At 50.0% G+C, this 14,421-nt stretch overlaps 2 protein-coding genes across 3 annotated transcripts in view; both read left to right on the top strand.

The window, feature by feature from the left end:
* GJC2 (gap junction protein gamma 2) overlaps positions 1 to 7,334 on the top strand; it is a 65,295-nt gene extending 57,961 nt beyond the window's left edge. Inside the window, exons 1-2 of one of the 2 annotated variants that reach the window (XM_015413002.1) lie at positions 967 to 1,038; positions 5,861 to 7,334. In XM_015413002.1, coding sequence (XP_015268488.1) covers positions 5,881 to 7,137 — 1,257 coding nt within the window. In that variant the 5' untranslated portion in view covers positions 967 to 1,038; positions 5,861 to 5,880 and the 3' untranslated portion in view covers positions 7,138 to 7,334. Of the gene's footprint in view, positions 1 to 966; positions 1,039 to 5,860 lie in introns of those variants that run through there. The other variant, XM_015413003.1, reaches the window with a different exon arrangement.
* Positions 7,335 to 14,280: 6,946 nt separating this feature from the next.
* The window catches only part of IBA57 (IBA57 homolog, iron-sulfur cluster assembly), a 5,511-nt gene continuing 5,370 nt past the window's right edge, over positions 14,281 to 14,421 (top strand). Inside the window, exon 1 of the mRNA XM_015413000.1 lies at positions 14,281 to 14,339. Coding sequence (XP_015268486.1) covers positions 14,281 to 14,339 — 59 coding nt within the window. The remainder of the gene's footprint in view (positions 14,340 to 14,421) is intronic.

Raw genomic sequence — 14,421 nt, 5'->3', positions numbered from 1 at the left:
CACTGACTCAGCTTAGAGGGAACACTGCGGCTGCAACACTTACAATGTCCAGCGTCCACTCCATAAATACCTCACAAGCAGTGTTCCCTCTAAGCTGAGTCAGTGTGAGCTAGCTCACAGTTTTTTAGCCTCCAGCTCACAGGTTTTTGTCTCAGCTCAGAAAGAAATGGCTCCGGAGCAAACGGATTTCTGCAGCAGCCATATTGCTTGCTCACAGCTTTAATGCCAGGAGCACGCAAAGTGGGATTTTTGCTCACAGGATTCCACAGCTCAGAGGGAGCATTGCTCACAAGGCCTTTTTGAATGAAGAAAGTTTCCTGTGCCTCCCGGTCGAAACTTTCAGCCCAGATATGGCTTTGCTGAGGGCGGGTGGTGTGGGGGGGGTCTCTCTTCTTGCTTCCCTCCCAGAGCCTTCCAGCCGGAGCCCTGGCCATGCGTGTCCCAGATGTTTTTCATTAGTCATGCTTTCGCTTCTTCCGAAACTATTACCGATGCCCCAGACTGGCGCTCTTAACTTCCTTCCAGCGTTAGGCAGAAGGATTTCTTAAGGGAAGTAGGTGGTGTCTTTTCCTTGCCTTGTCTCAAAAATCCCTTGCTTATTCAACTATTCCCATCGAGGACACGTTCAAAGACTAGAGAAAGAGAGCTGGGGTTCTTTAATGTGTGTGTAGATAAACTTGGGATTCTTTAAGGTGTTTGTAGGAAAACATGGGATTCTTTAATGTGTTTGTAGGAAACCTTTGTTTGAATGCTTTTCTCTAGGACAGCAAATTTGGGTTTTTGCTGCTGGCTGATGCCGGGACGCCTCTAGAAGGCTGGGGGGGGGGGGCTTTGTCGTCCGAAAGGCGGAGTCCGGCAGGGAAGTGTTTAAAAGTTTGCTAAAACGGCTCCTTCCTCAAGCTCTTTTTTTGGCGAGACGTCACTTTCGATGGGGCTATATATCTCACCCCCCTGCCTAAAACGGCTCTGCTTGTGGAAAAACTTGCTCCGGAGTGCGGGACGGGCGAGGGAGCCCAGCGCCAGGAACATCATGTCTCTGTGAGTAGCGTGTTCCTATCCCGTTCTTCCTTTACTTTCCTCGCTTGTAGGACACGTTGTGATCTGGAAGAAAAGTGGAGACGATTGGGGGGGGGGGATATGCCTGGGGGGGGGATGCTTTTAAAAATGTCCTTTCAAGCCAGTACACATTCCTGATCTCTCTTGTATGGGAAACTCCTCTGCTACGGGAACTCTATGGTTCATCACTTCTTTTTTTGGGGGGGAGATAGCCCTGCTCCGGCCGATCTGTTGTCCATTAGCTTGCCTAACCTCCACCCCCCCCACACACACACGACCTTTCTCCTCTATGGTCCTTTCCACACTAGACCTTAAATCGTGGTTCAACCCCATCCCCAAACTTACATTCTACGCCACACTCGAGTTCACCCCTGTGATTATCTCGGGGTATTCTTTGTTTACACATTACATGTAGGTCACCCCGGTTTCGCCCCACACTTGTCCGGGGATAAACAGATGCTGTTACAATCAGGGATAAATGCAAAGTATTGTGTCCAATGCTCCCTCTAAGCTGTGGAGTCTTGTGAGCAGAAATTCTACTTTGTAAGCTACTGGCATTGAAGTATGCCAGGTATGAAGGATAAATGGATGCTGTTATAACCAGATAAATGCAAGGTATTGTGTCCAATGCTCCCTCTAAGCTGTGGAGTCTTGTGAGCAGAAATTTTGCTTTGTGAGCTACTGGCATTGAAGTTGCGAGCGAGCAATTTGGCTGCTGCATGAATGAGTTTGCTCTGGAGCCGACTGAGGGGTGACATGATCGAGGTTTATAAGATTATGCATGGGAAAGAGCAGGTAGAGAAATAAGTCCTTTTCTCCCTTTCTCACAATACAAGAACTGATGGGCACTCAATGAAATTGCTGAGCGGTCGGGGTAGAACGGATAAAAGGAAGTCCTTCTTTACCCAAAGAGTGATTAACACATGGAATTCACTGCCACAGGAAGTGGTGGCAGCTACAAGCATGGACGGCTTCAAAAGGGAATTAGATAAGCATATGGAGCAGAGGTACATCAGTGGCTATTAGTCACAAGGTATAGATAGGGGCTCTGGGGCAAGTGATGCTCTGTCTTCTTGGTGCTTGGAGGGGGTCAGCAGTGGGAGGGCTTCTGAAGTTCTGGCCCCACTGGAGGACCTCCTGATGGCACCTGGGTTTTGTCCACTGTGTGACACAGAGTGTTGGACTGGATGGACCTTTGGCCTGATCCAACATTAGCGTCTCTTATGTTCTTATGAAAGACCTCTGCCTGAGACCCTGGAGAGCTGTAAAGATGGGTCATGGCTCAGTGGTAGAGCCTCTGCCTGGCACGCAGAAGGTCCCAGGTTTAATCCCCGGCACCTCCATTTAAAAAGGACCAGGCAGGAGGTGATGGGAAAGACCTCTGCCTGAGACCCTGGAGAGCTGTAAAGACGGGTCGTGGCTCAGTGGTAGAGCCTCTGCCTGGCATGCAGAAGGTCCCAGGTTCAATCCCTGGCATCTCCAGTTCAAAGGACCAGGCAGTAGGTGATGGGAAAGACCCGTGCCTGAGACCCTGGAGAGCCGCTGCCAGTCTGAGTAGACAATACTGAGTGTGATGGATCAAGGGTCTGATTCAGTGAGAGTTCCCTTCAAGGGAGGGGCTGTGGCTCAGTGGTAGAGCATCTGCCTGGCATGCAGAAGGTCCCAGGTTCAGTCCCCGGCATCTCCAGTTGAAAACGACCAGCTGACGTGAAGGACCTCCGCCTGAGACCCCTGGAGAGCTGCTGCCAGTCTGAGTAGGCAATACTGACTTAGATGGACAAATGGTCTGATTCAAAATAAGGCGTCTTTATTTTTGTTCATGAGAAGTAGAAGAAGAGGAGGAGGAAGAGCTGGTTTTATATCCTGCCCTTCACTACCCAAAGCGGCTTACAATTGCCCTCCCCTCCCCACAACAGGCACCCTGTGAGATAGGTGGGGCTGCGAGAGCTCTGAGAGAACTGTGACTGGCCCAAGGTCACCCAGCAGGCTTCATGTGGAGGAGGAGGGAGTCAAACCTGATTCTCCAGATTAGAGGCCGCCGCTCTTAACCACTATACCAAACTGGGTCCCTAGCCCGTATCAGTTGTGATCTCCAGGCCCAAGCTGGAACTGGGCAACCCTAGGAATTGGGCCCCGGACCCGATTTCCCTGGGCCGGTTTTGTGAGCGACCCTCACAAATGGTTCCCGGCCACTTTCCGCCCACAGAGGAGAGGAAGACGGGACCTGCGTTCCGTTCGACAGACAAACACGTGGAGTTTGAGCGTGGCCCGCCCTGCATCGCGTGATGTTTGACCCTAAAAAGACAACGTTGTGTCAGCCCAGTCGGGCCAAAGAAGAAGAGCGATAATGAATGGTTGTGATGAGTAAAGGGACGAGTGCGCCTTAGTCATCCTCCAGACAATGCCATCCTTATGTTTCTCGTTGCATAAGGAAGTCTTTGATCATATTTGGAACCCTTCCGCGAATTTGATCACGCACGCTGCCCGGGCCGTCCGAGCCCTCCGTCTTGCGTCCCCCTCCCTCCAACTGAGCTTAATCGGTTATCACCCAACGGGCAAAGGATAGAAGGACCCGACCCGATCTGTGAGATTTGGCTGTGAGAAAGATTTGGCTGTGAGAAGAAAGTTGCGTGCCGTTCCGCTGCCGAGCCCGATCTAGAAGATGTGAGCCAAAGGAGACGGGGGAAGAGCTTTCTCCTTTTCTCAGTGACCGCTTAGGCCTCCTGAGTGCAATGGCCGCGGAATTCCTACTTCCTCCGCTGAGCAGAAGGTCTTGCAAACCCAAGGGTCTATAGCAGTGGTGGCGAACCTATGGCACGGGTGCCAGAGGTGGCACTCAGAGCCCTCTCTTTGGGCACACGTGCCATCGCCCTAGCCAGGCCCAGACCATCATTAAAGTGTCGAATTCTCTGCCAAATAATTTTAAGTAAACAAAAGCATTTGGGATTGCTTTCCTTACTTTGTTTGGATCCTCTTAAGTTAATGTATGAGTCGTTTCTTCTAAAGTAAAACCTCAGCATTCGGGTTAAATTGCCGTGTTGGCACTTTGCGATAAAGAAGTGGGTTTTGGGTCGCCGTTTGGGCACTCGGTCTCTAAAAGGTTCGCCATCACTGGTCTATAGGGTAGGGCAGGGATCAGCCCCGGAGCTAGGGGTTTTGGGGGGAGGGGCCTTGGGGGGCCCACCAGGTAATTACATCAAAGGCTCCAGGGCAAGGGGGGGGGTCTGCCACGGCCCCTCTCAAACAGCATGTGTCACGAACACATGAATACGCCTTACACCGAGTCGGACCCTTGGTGCGTCAGAGTGAGTGTTGTCTAAGCAGACTGGCAGCAGTTCTCCGGGATTTCAGCTGGAGGTCTTTCACGTCACCTGCTACGTGGTCCTTTGAACTGGAGATGCCGGGGACAGAACCTGGGACCTTCTGCATATACAGCAGATCTCTGCCACTGAGCCCTCTCCCCTGTCCCGTCCCAAAGCAATCTTATATCACCTTTCAACTGCTTTTATACCCTGTATGCTTGTATAACTTGGGTGGACTTGATTTACATTGGTCTGGGGTGCTTTTATGTCGGCTCGATTGCAGGTGTGCGGTTGGGGTTAATGGACTGCATGACTGGGACGTTTTTTATCATCCTTCACAATCGGAATATATATATTTTTATTGCACGTTTGCTTAGTTTTATTGGGCGGCTTGCTGCTGAAACGTTTTGATTTTCTTTTATTTGGTTTTAAGAAGATAAGAGAAGCCAGTGTTGGATCAGGCCAATGGCCCATCCAGTCCAACACTCTGTGTCACACAGTGGCCAAAAATACCGGGTGCCATCAGGAGGTCCAGCAGTGGGGCCAGGACACTAGAAGCCCTCCCACTGTTGCCCCCCCCCCCCCCACACCCAAACGAAGAACACCATCTGTCCAGACAGAGAGTTCCTATCTATACCTTGTGGCTAATAACCACTGATGGACCTCTGCTCCATATGTTTATCCATAAGAACATAAGAGAAGCCAATGTTGGATCAGGCCAGTGGCCCATCCAGTCCAACACTCTGTTTCACTCAGTGGCCAAAAATACCAGGTGCCAGCAGTGGGGCCAGGACACTTTTTATTGGTTTTGTAAAAGATTTACATAAGACAGAACGTATTGCTTCTACATTTCTACAAATAGCATCTCACCTGGGTTTTGTACACTGTGTGACACAGAGTGTTGGACTGGAGGGGCCATTGGCCTGATCCAACATGGCTTCTGTCATGTCTGGAGCAGTGATGCCTTGTGTTCTTGGTCCTTGGGGAGCAACCATGGGAGGTCTTCTAGAGTTCTGGCCCCACTGGTGGACCTCCCGATGGAACCTGGGTTTTGGCCACTGCGTGACGCAGAGTGTCAGACTGGATGGGCCATTGGCCTGATCCAACATGGCTTCTCTTGTGTTCTTATTGCCCGATTTCTTTTAACTGCAGATGCTGGGGAATGAACCTGGGACCTTCTCCATCTCTGATCTCTACTACTGAGACAGGACCCCTCTCCGGCAGGCTAGGGGGAGCTAAAGAAACAATGCAAAGGGAGAAAAACCTGTTCCAATGGACACAATTTACATAACTTATATGAACTATAATTTGCATAATTTAATTTTAGGCTTTTTTATGATGCATGATTTGGGTTATTGTGGCGCAGACGTTTGGTGGCGGCGGCGGAGTGTCGATTATCTGCGGACTTGTGATTATCGCCAACCCCAGACGGAGTAGCAACGTTCCTGAGGGATAGATCTGCCTTGGCTGTGTTTTCAATTCATCTTTCTCTTTTGTTTCAGGTTATAAATGAATAGCCCCTATGACAAACATGAGCTGGAGCTTCCTAACTCGCCTGCTAGAAGAAATTCACAACCACTCCACCTTCGTGGGGAAGGTCTGGCTCACCGTCCTGATCGTCTTCCGGATTGTCCTCACAGCCGTCGGAGGCGAGTCCATCTACTCCGATGAGCAGAGCAAGTTCACCTGCAATACCAAGCAGCCCGGCTGCGACAACGTCTGCTACGACGCCTTCGCGCCACTGTCCCACGTCCGGTTCTGGGTCTTCCAGATCATCATGATCTCGACGCCTTCCGTCATCTACTTGGGCTACGCCATCCACAGGATTGCGCGGTCCACCGAAGAGGAGCAGAAGAGGTTCCGGAGCTTCAAGAAGAAAAAGCAGTTTGCGTTGAACTGGCAAGCTGTCCGGAACTTGGAAGACCCCTTGGGAGCAGAGGAGGAAGAGCCCATGATCGGCGACGACGTCGTGGAGAGTGACGAGAAAGCCAAAGCCAAGGAGAACAAGAAGGAGCAGCAGAAACACGACGGGAGGAGACATATCCAAGAGGAGGGCTTGATGAAAATTTATGTCTTCCAGCTTCTCACCAGAGCCACTTTTGAAGTTTGTTTCTTGGTAGGCCAGTACATGCTCTACGGCTTTGAAGTCACGCCGTATTATCTTTGCAACCGAGTCCCTTGCCCTCACGATGTCGACTGCTTTGTGTCGCGGCCGACGGAGAAGACCATCTTCCTCTTGATCATGTACGTGGTCAGCTGCCTTTGCCTGCTGCTCAACGTGGCCGAGATGTGCCACCTGGGCATCGGGACCATCCGAGACGCCATTCGGGAGCGAAAGATCCACAGCTTTCGGCAGCCCCCTTACAACTACGCTGCCTACCCGAAGAATATCTCCTGCCCCCCGGAATACAATTTGGTGGTGAAATCAGACAAGCAGGCCAAAGTCCCCAACAGCCTGATGGCTCACGAGCAGAACCTGGCCAATGTGGCTCAAGAGCAGCACTGTACCAGCCCCGATGAGAACATCCCACAAAACTTGTCCACGCTTCATAAACACTTGAGGGTGGCACAGGAGCAACTGGATATTGCCTTCCAGAGCTACAACAACACTCAGGCGAACGCCCAGCCGTCGAGAACCGGCAGCCCGGAGTCAGGGGGGACCATGGCGGAGCAGAACCGGGCCAACACCGCCCAAGAGAAACAGGGTGCGAAGCCCAAAGCCAGCTCAGAGAAAGGCAGTTCTAACAGCAAGGATGGGAAGAATTCTGTATGGATATAGCAGAGGGGTGGAGGAGGTTCGGGGCATCAGGAAGCCGGGGAAGGGGCTTCTCTTCTCTTCCTTGAGATGGGACGCATTCAGGAGATCCCTAGTAAAGAGGGTCGTTTCGTTCTATCAAGGCCCAGTGCCCTCGCTGAACTGTTTCGAGCGGCACATTTCTGGAATGGCTTCTGGTTGGTTGACGAGGGGCTTCTCACCTCCCCGTACTCCTTGCCTACTCCTCTTCCTGATGTGCAAATATTTCAGCATCTGGAGACAGTGGAACTTTTGCACATCCGTTGCTACTCCGCAAGGGGTTCGGTCTGTAATATACGTTACCATTCTTTTTTTCAGGCAGATTCCTGTGTTTTATCCTCTAGAAGTGGGGGAAAGGGATTTTGATGGGGATGTTCTGTTTTCTGACTTAAAGTTCTGGGAGAAGGCATTCCTCCGTAGGGGGTCTGGGACCCTCCCGTCCCTGTTCTGCACAGTTTGGCTCTCAGGAATAGTTCATAGTCAGTATTGCTCCCTCCGTCCCACTCTTGTGTCCAGCTTCTCTCTGCCTGCCTGTTTCCCTTGCCTGTCCAACTTTTTAATGTTTTCTCCCCACACTGTGCCTTTTATGTTCACACCTTCCTCAATGGTCCCATCCTCCTCTTGCCTTATGTATGTAACTGCCATCAAGTTGCAGCCGACTGAAGGAGACCTCTGCAAGGGGCTTTCAAGTCAAGCGAGAAGCAGAGGTGGTTTACCAATAACTTCCTCTGCAGGGTCTTCCTTGGTGGCCTCCCAACCAAGACTTATGGCGACCCCAGCAAGGGGCTTTCAAGTCAAGCGAGAAGCAGAGGTGCTTTGCCATTGTCTTCCTCTGCAGGGTCTTCCTTGGTGGCCTCCCAACCAAGAGTTATGGCGACCCCAGCAAGGGGCTTTCAAGTCAAGTTAGAAGCAGAGGTGCTTTGCCATTGTCTTCCTCTGCAGGGTCTTCCTTGGTGGCCTCCCAACAAAGACTTATGGTAATCCCAGCAATGGGCTTTCAAGTCAAGCGAGAAGCAGAGGTGGTTTCCCATTGGCTCCCCCTGCAGAGTCTTCCTTGGTGGTCTCCCATTCGAGAGTTATTGTGACCCCAGCAAGGGGCTTTCAAGCCAAGTGAGAAGCAGAGGTGGTTTGCCATTGTCTTCCTCTGCAGGGTCTTCCTTGGTGGCCTCCCAACCAAGACTTATGGCGACCCCAGCAAGGGGCTTTCAAGCCTAGCGAGAAGCAGAGGTGATTTGTCATTGCCTTCCTCTGCAGGGTCTTCCTTGGTGGTCTCCCATCCAAGTACCGTCCCTCCTTAGCTGCCAAGATCTGATGAGATCAGGCTATACCACGCTGCCTTCCCTCCCTTCCTGTCTTAGATATATAATAAAAACGCCTCCTTCCTGGTCATGCCTACATGTGAAGACACATCTCTTCTGTTCGGGTCCTGTTAGCATCAGCTCCCTTCCCTCTGTGCAAGCTCGTGGTGGCGAAAGAGAATGGTCCAGGAGAACCACCATGCAAATTCTGCACCAGAGACAACAGGTCTTGAGGTGTGTACGAGGAGGCTCGCACTGGCTGTTCCCAGGGAATATTGTGACTCTCCTAAGCTGCCGGCTGTTCCATACATTCTCTTTGAGGCGGGCTTGTTTTCCAAGGCTTGTTTTAACAACTAAAGTAACCCTTCATTGAATGAATTTTTACCTTGTTTGTTACAAGATGACGTGCCTGTAGAAGTTGCCGTGACATCTTACCCTAATGCTGAAATGGTTGACAAAAGGACCTCTCTTACATTTTAGAACCGCAAACACGAAAGGTATACTAACCGGTATGCGCGGCTATCTGTATTAATGGCTTCCGCGAGAGAGGGACTAGCGTTCAAAAATGAGGCCGAAACTGTGAGCTAGCTCACATGAACTCAGCTTAGAGGGAACACTGGACTACCCATGAGCCTGTGTGGGGTGCCATTCTCTTGCCGCGAGAAAGTGTAGAGCATCCTCACGTAGCAAGGATTAGGGAGACGGGTTTCCAGATCAGAGGGTGGTGTAGCTGGGGACGCTCGAGTACGAATGCCTCTTCCAAAATAAATTAAGCAGTGGGAGAGTTAGCATCCGACGCCCCTGGAGCTTGAAAGACAGAGAGTAAACTAACGCATCTATCATTTTTAATGGCTCGAACCCTCATTCTGCCACAAAGCAGATGTCTCTTTTCTAGAAAATGAACATTCGTCCTGTGTCAGTTCTACCAAAAAGAGGTTCGTTAAAATGAAAGCTTCTCCAGTTCAAACAGCCACTTTAATACAATTATCAATATGCTGAAAAGCACAGCCAAATGTTTCGGACTACGGAGACGGCTATCGCTGTGAATGTTTGGACATGCCAAGACTGTGGCTTACTTGCTTTCGGCTCAACCTGTGGGTTGGATCCTGACAGCTTTTCTACTGGGGAAACAGAGAAGAGGTCCTCTTGACCACTGAAAAGGCTATAGGAACATAGAGCTGGAATGGGTCCCCAGAGGTCATCTAGTCCAACCCCCTGTGCAATGCAGGAAATTCTCCGCTACCTCCCCCCGTGACCCCTGTTCTAGGCCCCAGAGGAAGGCAAAAAACCTCCAGGATCCCTGGGCTAATCTGGTCTGGAGGAAAATTCCTTCCTGACCCCAGAATGGCAATCGGCATTACCCTGGTCCTATCAGAAAGTGCCACAAGAACTGAGCACTGGTTCACTCCTTCCTGCCCCGCCCTCTTACCGACTGCTTAAATTCATAAGTCACCTATGGTGGGGACTATGGGATTCACTGGGACGAAAGCCATATAGGACGGGGGCTGCAGTGGGAAGGGTGAATTGGGTAAATTGAGCAGAAAAGCTGGAGGGACCTCCGATCTCATGTTTCGAAGGAACGCTGGAGCACACTTGAAAATGATGAGGCCGTATTGAAACTGACGTGTGAAATTGTGTGTCAATGTTGGCACATCTGGGCCATCTTGCTTTTATAAATGTCGTCATAATGAATTCGGATGGTGCAGGAATTATGCTGTCTTTGGCCCAGTTAAGGTACACATATAAAACTTGCCAACTTCGCTCTACTTTCCAGTGCAGCAGTACTGAACACATAGGGTGAAGGGTTGTGTTAGGCTGTGCACATACGTGATCAATGCTCCCTCTAAGCTGCAGAGTCCTGTGAGCGAAAATTCTACTTTGTAAGCGGCTGGCATTACAGTTGTGAGCAAGCAATTTGGCTACTGCATAAATTAGTTTGCTTTGGAGCCATCCTTCCTCAGCTAAGAGGCTGGAAAACTGTGAACTAGCTAACACTAACTCGGCTTAGAGGGAACCGTACGTGGCTAGATTTATGCGTGTTCTATATAAATTTACGACTGCGACAGAATGTAGAACGAATGCGTTCAAGGCATCTCCTGTGTGACATCATTAAAGAAATGGGGGTAATTTTCAAAGAACAAGAACACCACTACAGCAATCCAGAATACCTCCCAGGTATCTAAGTATCCATATATATATATTTTTAACTAAAATGGTTCCAATGCTAGGATTTCTATCCAAGGAACTCTGGGAATTGTAGATTTCTGAGGTAGAGATGTTCCAGAAAGAAAACGTAGTATCCTCACTACAATTCCCAGGCTTTCATACCGGACACTGTGGGCTTTTCCGCATTCTTTTCCTTCCTCGTGCATTCCTGTTGTTTGGGGGGTGGGAGTCGTCTGTTCCATGCGTGTTTTAACTACTGGGTGTTAGGCTGGACATAAAGTGGTGTAATATCAAATCGACCACTTGAGGGAGCAAAATATGAGAATGTGGAAAAGCCCCCTGCCATTTCATACAGCTTAAAAATGTTTCAATGTTTAGTAACCAAAACAGAATAAGGAACGAAAGATCTTGTCGCTCACATTCCATTCCACTGGGAAATACTTGAACTTTATCTAAAAGGCCATAATGAATCTATACTGTTACGAAGTTCCCAGATCGATTATTATTTTTTTTGTACTAACTTGTATGTCGTATGAGAAACATTTTAAGTATATAATTTTTCGTAAATATATGTCGGGGCAAACGTTACCGCCAGATTGTACTTAGAACGATAGCACATTGAAAGGAAAAAAAGAAAGAAATGAAACAGTTGGATGTTTCATTTCCAATACTAATAAAATGGAATTAAACTTGTGACTTGTTTTTTGCGTGGTAGGAATGAGATCTGTCTGTCCAGGGGTGTTGACTTTCATTAGGATACTGTACAGGCACGATTTTGTTTTTAAAAAAGTACAACTAGAAAAATACCGATCTGGTAAAATGGCGAGCTTACAGTTGAATGCGTCTGGCTTCATGATTTCGTAACTGAGATGGAAGATGTGCATCCCAGCAATATGAATGCTGCCTCTGTAGTCTTGCAAGGCTTTATTTATTTATTTATTTATTTATTTTTCACATTTGTATCCCGCCCTCCCCAATGGGCTCAGGGCGGCTCACAAGGGCAAGGTAATCAGCCGTGCCATAAATAAACATCTAAAGCATAATAAAAACAACTAACACTTAAAAAACAACAACGGTGCTCAGTCACTGATATCATAATCCAAGATGGAATCGACACAGTTCCAGGTGGTGCTCCCATGAATGGCGACAGCTTATCGGATCTTCTTTACCTATTCCAGGATCTTCATCAGGGCCTCGTCCGTGCATCCTTAAGATCGTGGTGGTATAGTGGGGTGGCGGCTCCTACTCAAAGGCCTGGCGGAAGAGCTCAGTCTTGCAGGCCCTGCGGAACTGGATAAGGTCCCGCAGAGCCTGGATCTCCCTCGGGAGCTCGTTCCACCAGGTAGGAGCCGCTACCGAAAAAGCCCTGGCCCTGGTGGCAGCTAATTTGATGTCCTTGGGGCCCGGGATGACCAGCAAGTTTTGGGCCCCGACCGTAGTGCTCTTGGGGGAACATGTGGGGAAAGGCGGTCCCTCAGGTAGGCTGGACCCTGGCCATATAGGGCTTTATAGGTAAGAACCAGCACTTTGAAGCGGATCCGGTACGCTATCGGCAGCCAGTGCAGCACTTTCAGCACAGGCTGAATATGGTCCCTCCTAGAGAGACCCATCAACAGCCTGGCTGCTGCATTCTGCACCAGCTGCAGCCTCCGGATTTGAGACAAAGGCAGCCCCATGTAGAGAGCATTGCAGTAGTCTAGCCTCGAGGTTTCCAGTTTAACCCTGAGCAGGGCTGTTTTACTTCAGGGCACTGAACACAGATAATACATACATCCAGGTCAGCATTGTCTACTCAGACTGGCAGCTGCTCTCTCTGGTCACAGGTAGAGAAAGGTGTTTCCCATCACCTCCTATCCAGTCCTTTTAACTGAGGAAGCCAGGGATTGAACCTGGGAACTTCTGCATGCCAAACAGATGCTCTACCATTAGAAGCCATGGCCAAACAGACACAGGTAGCACAGCAGGAACAAAGTTTTACCTCTCATCTCTGTGCTGGTTTGCCTTTCATAGAGCTGCTTATTTTTTTGGTCAGAATTTTAAGCTTATTACTTTGAAAAATAATTTTTATTAGAATGCATCCATTTCATTACATAGAAAAACACTGTAGCCCAACAAATTAAAGAGCCATTTTTAACCTGGTCCCAAAAAAAAAAGATCCTCCACTAGGTAGGGCTGCCAGCTCCAGGTTGGGAAATTCCTGGAGATTTTGGGGGTGGACCCTGGGGAGGGACCTCACAGGGGTATAATGCCATAGAGTCCACCCTTCAAAGCAGCCATTTTCTCCAGGGGAACCGATCTCTGTAATTTTGAGATAGGTACTGTAGTGTACAATTTGGTGTAGTGGTTAAGTGCGCGGACCGGGTTTGATTCCCCCACTCCTCCACTTGCAGCTGCTGAATGACCTTGAGCAAGCCATAGTTCTGGCAGAGCTGTTCTCTCAGGAGCAGTTCTCAAAAGAGCTCTCTCAGCCCCACCTACCTCACAGGGTGTCTGTTGTGGGGAGGGGAAGGAGTTTGCAAGCCGCTCTGAGACACCGAATGAAGGGCAGGGTATAAATCCAATCTCTTCTTCCTGTCTCCTTATAATTCCTGGAGATTTCCAGGCTCCATCTGGAAACTGGAACCCCTACCACATCTTGGGTGGCCCTCAATGTGATCTGGGGCCCCCTAGGCTTTGGGAAATTTCTGGAGATTTGGAGGTGGACCCTGGGGAAGGACCTCAGAGGGGTATAATGCCATCGAGTTCAACCTCCAAAGCAGCCAATTTTCTCCTGGGGAACCGACCTCTGTAACCTTCAGACCACTTGAATGAAGTATGAGTCCAGCGGCACCTTTAAGACCAACAAAGTTTAATTCTGGGTACAAGCTTTCCTGTGCAAGCACACTTCTTCAGATACAGTGAAAAGGTCCTCAGGCATTACATATAGGAAGAGAGAGGGGGGGTGTGGGGCGGGTTAGTTGCGCCTTAGAGTCAAGATGCTCCCTCTAAGCTGTGGAGTCTTGTGAGCAAACATTCTACTTTGTGAGCTACTGGCATTAAAGTTGCCAGCAAGCGATTTGGCTACTGCATAATTTACTTTGCTCTGGAGCCATCCTTCCTGAGCTAAGACAAGATGTGAGCTGGAGGCTAAAAAACTGTGAGCTAGCTCACACTAACTCAGCTTAGAGGGAACACTGGTAACTGGGCGATTATCCAGTCTCAGCTACTTACCCATCTTGACTTTAACCAGCCCTTCTTGGCAACTAAACCCCCTCCCCCATATGAAATGGTTGAAGAAATTCACTGGACCCAAACTTTGTTCTGCGGCTTCAGATCAACACAACTACCCACTGAAATCTCTCTTCCGAACAGTTGTGATTCCGGGAGATCTCCAGCCTACGCCTGGAGACTGGCAACCCTAACTGCGGCCCAGATAAAGCACAGTGCCCCCCCCCCGAATTTACCCGCAACCTATTACCCGCAGCCTATAAACTCTTGAACCACGTGTTTCTTCCCGCAAGGCCATTCTCCGCCCAGAAGGCGGCGTCACTTTGATGGACCAATCAGAAGCGGGGTTTGAGATGGAGGCGGTGCCCCCTCACTCAAGGCAGCGGAATGATGCCGGCTGTGCGCACGCGCAGTAGGCCCTATTAAACCGCCTTACCGCCCCTCCGCCACTCACAAGATGTCGGCGGCGAGGGCGAAGCCTCATGCCCGGGCGGTTTTCCTCAGGCCGCCATGCTGGTGAGGGCGAGCGGAGCGCTGAGGGGTCTCCCCCGTGGCCTGCGCCTCACGACCCGGAGGGGCCTCGGCGGGACGCGGGCGG

Source organism: Gekko japonicus, unplaced genomic scaffold (genome assembly GCF_001447785.1).
Source record: "Gekko japonicus isolate JY-2015 unplaced genomic scaffold, Gekko_japonicus_V1.1 scaffold2375, whole genome shotgun sequence".
NCBI classification, from domain to species: Eukaryota; Metazoa; Chordata; class Lepidosauria; order Squamata; family Gekkonidae; genus Gekko; species Gekko japonicus.
Note: the sequence above shows the minus strand (reverse complement) of the source record. Positions and strands in the feature narration are given on the sequence as shown.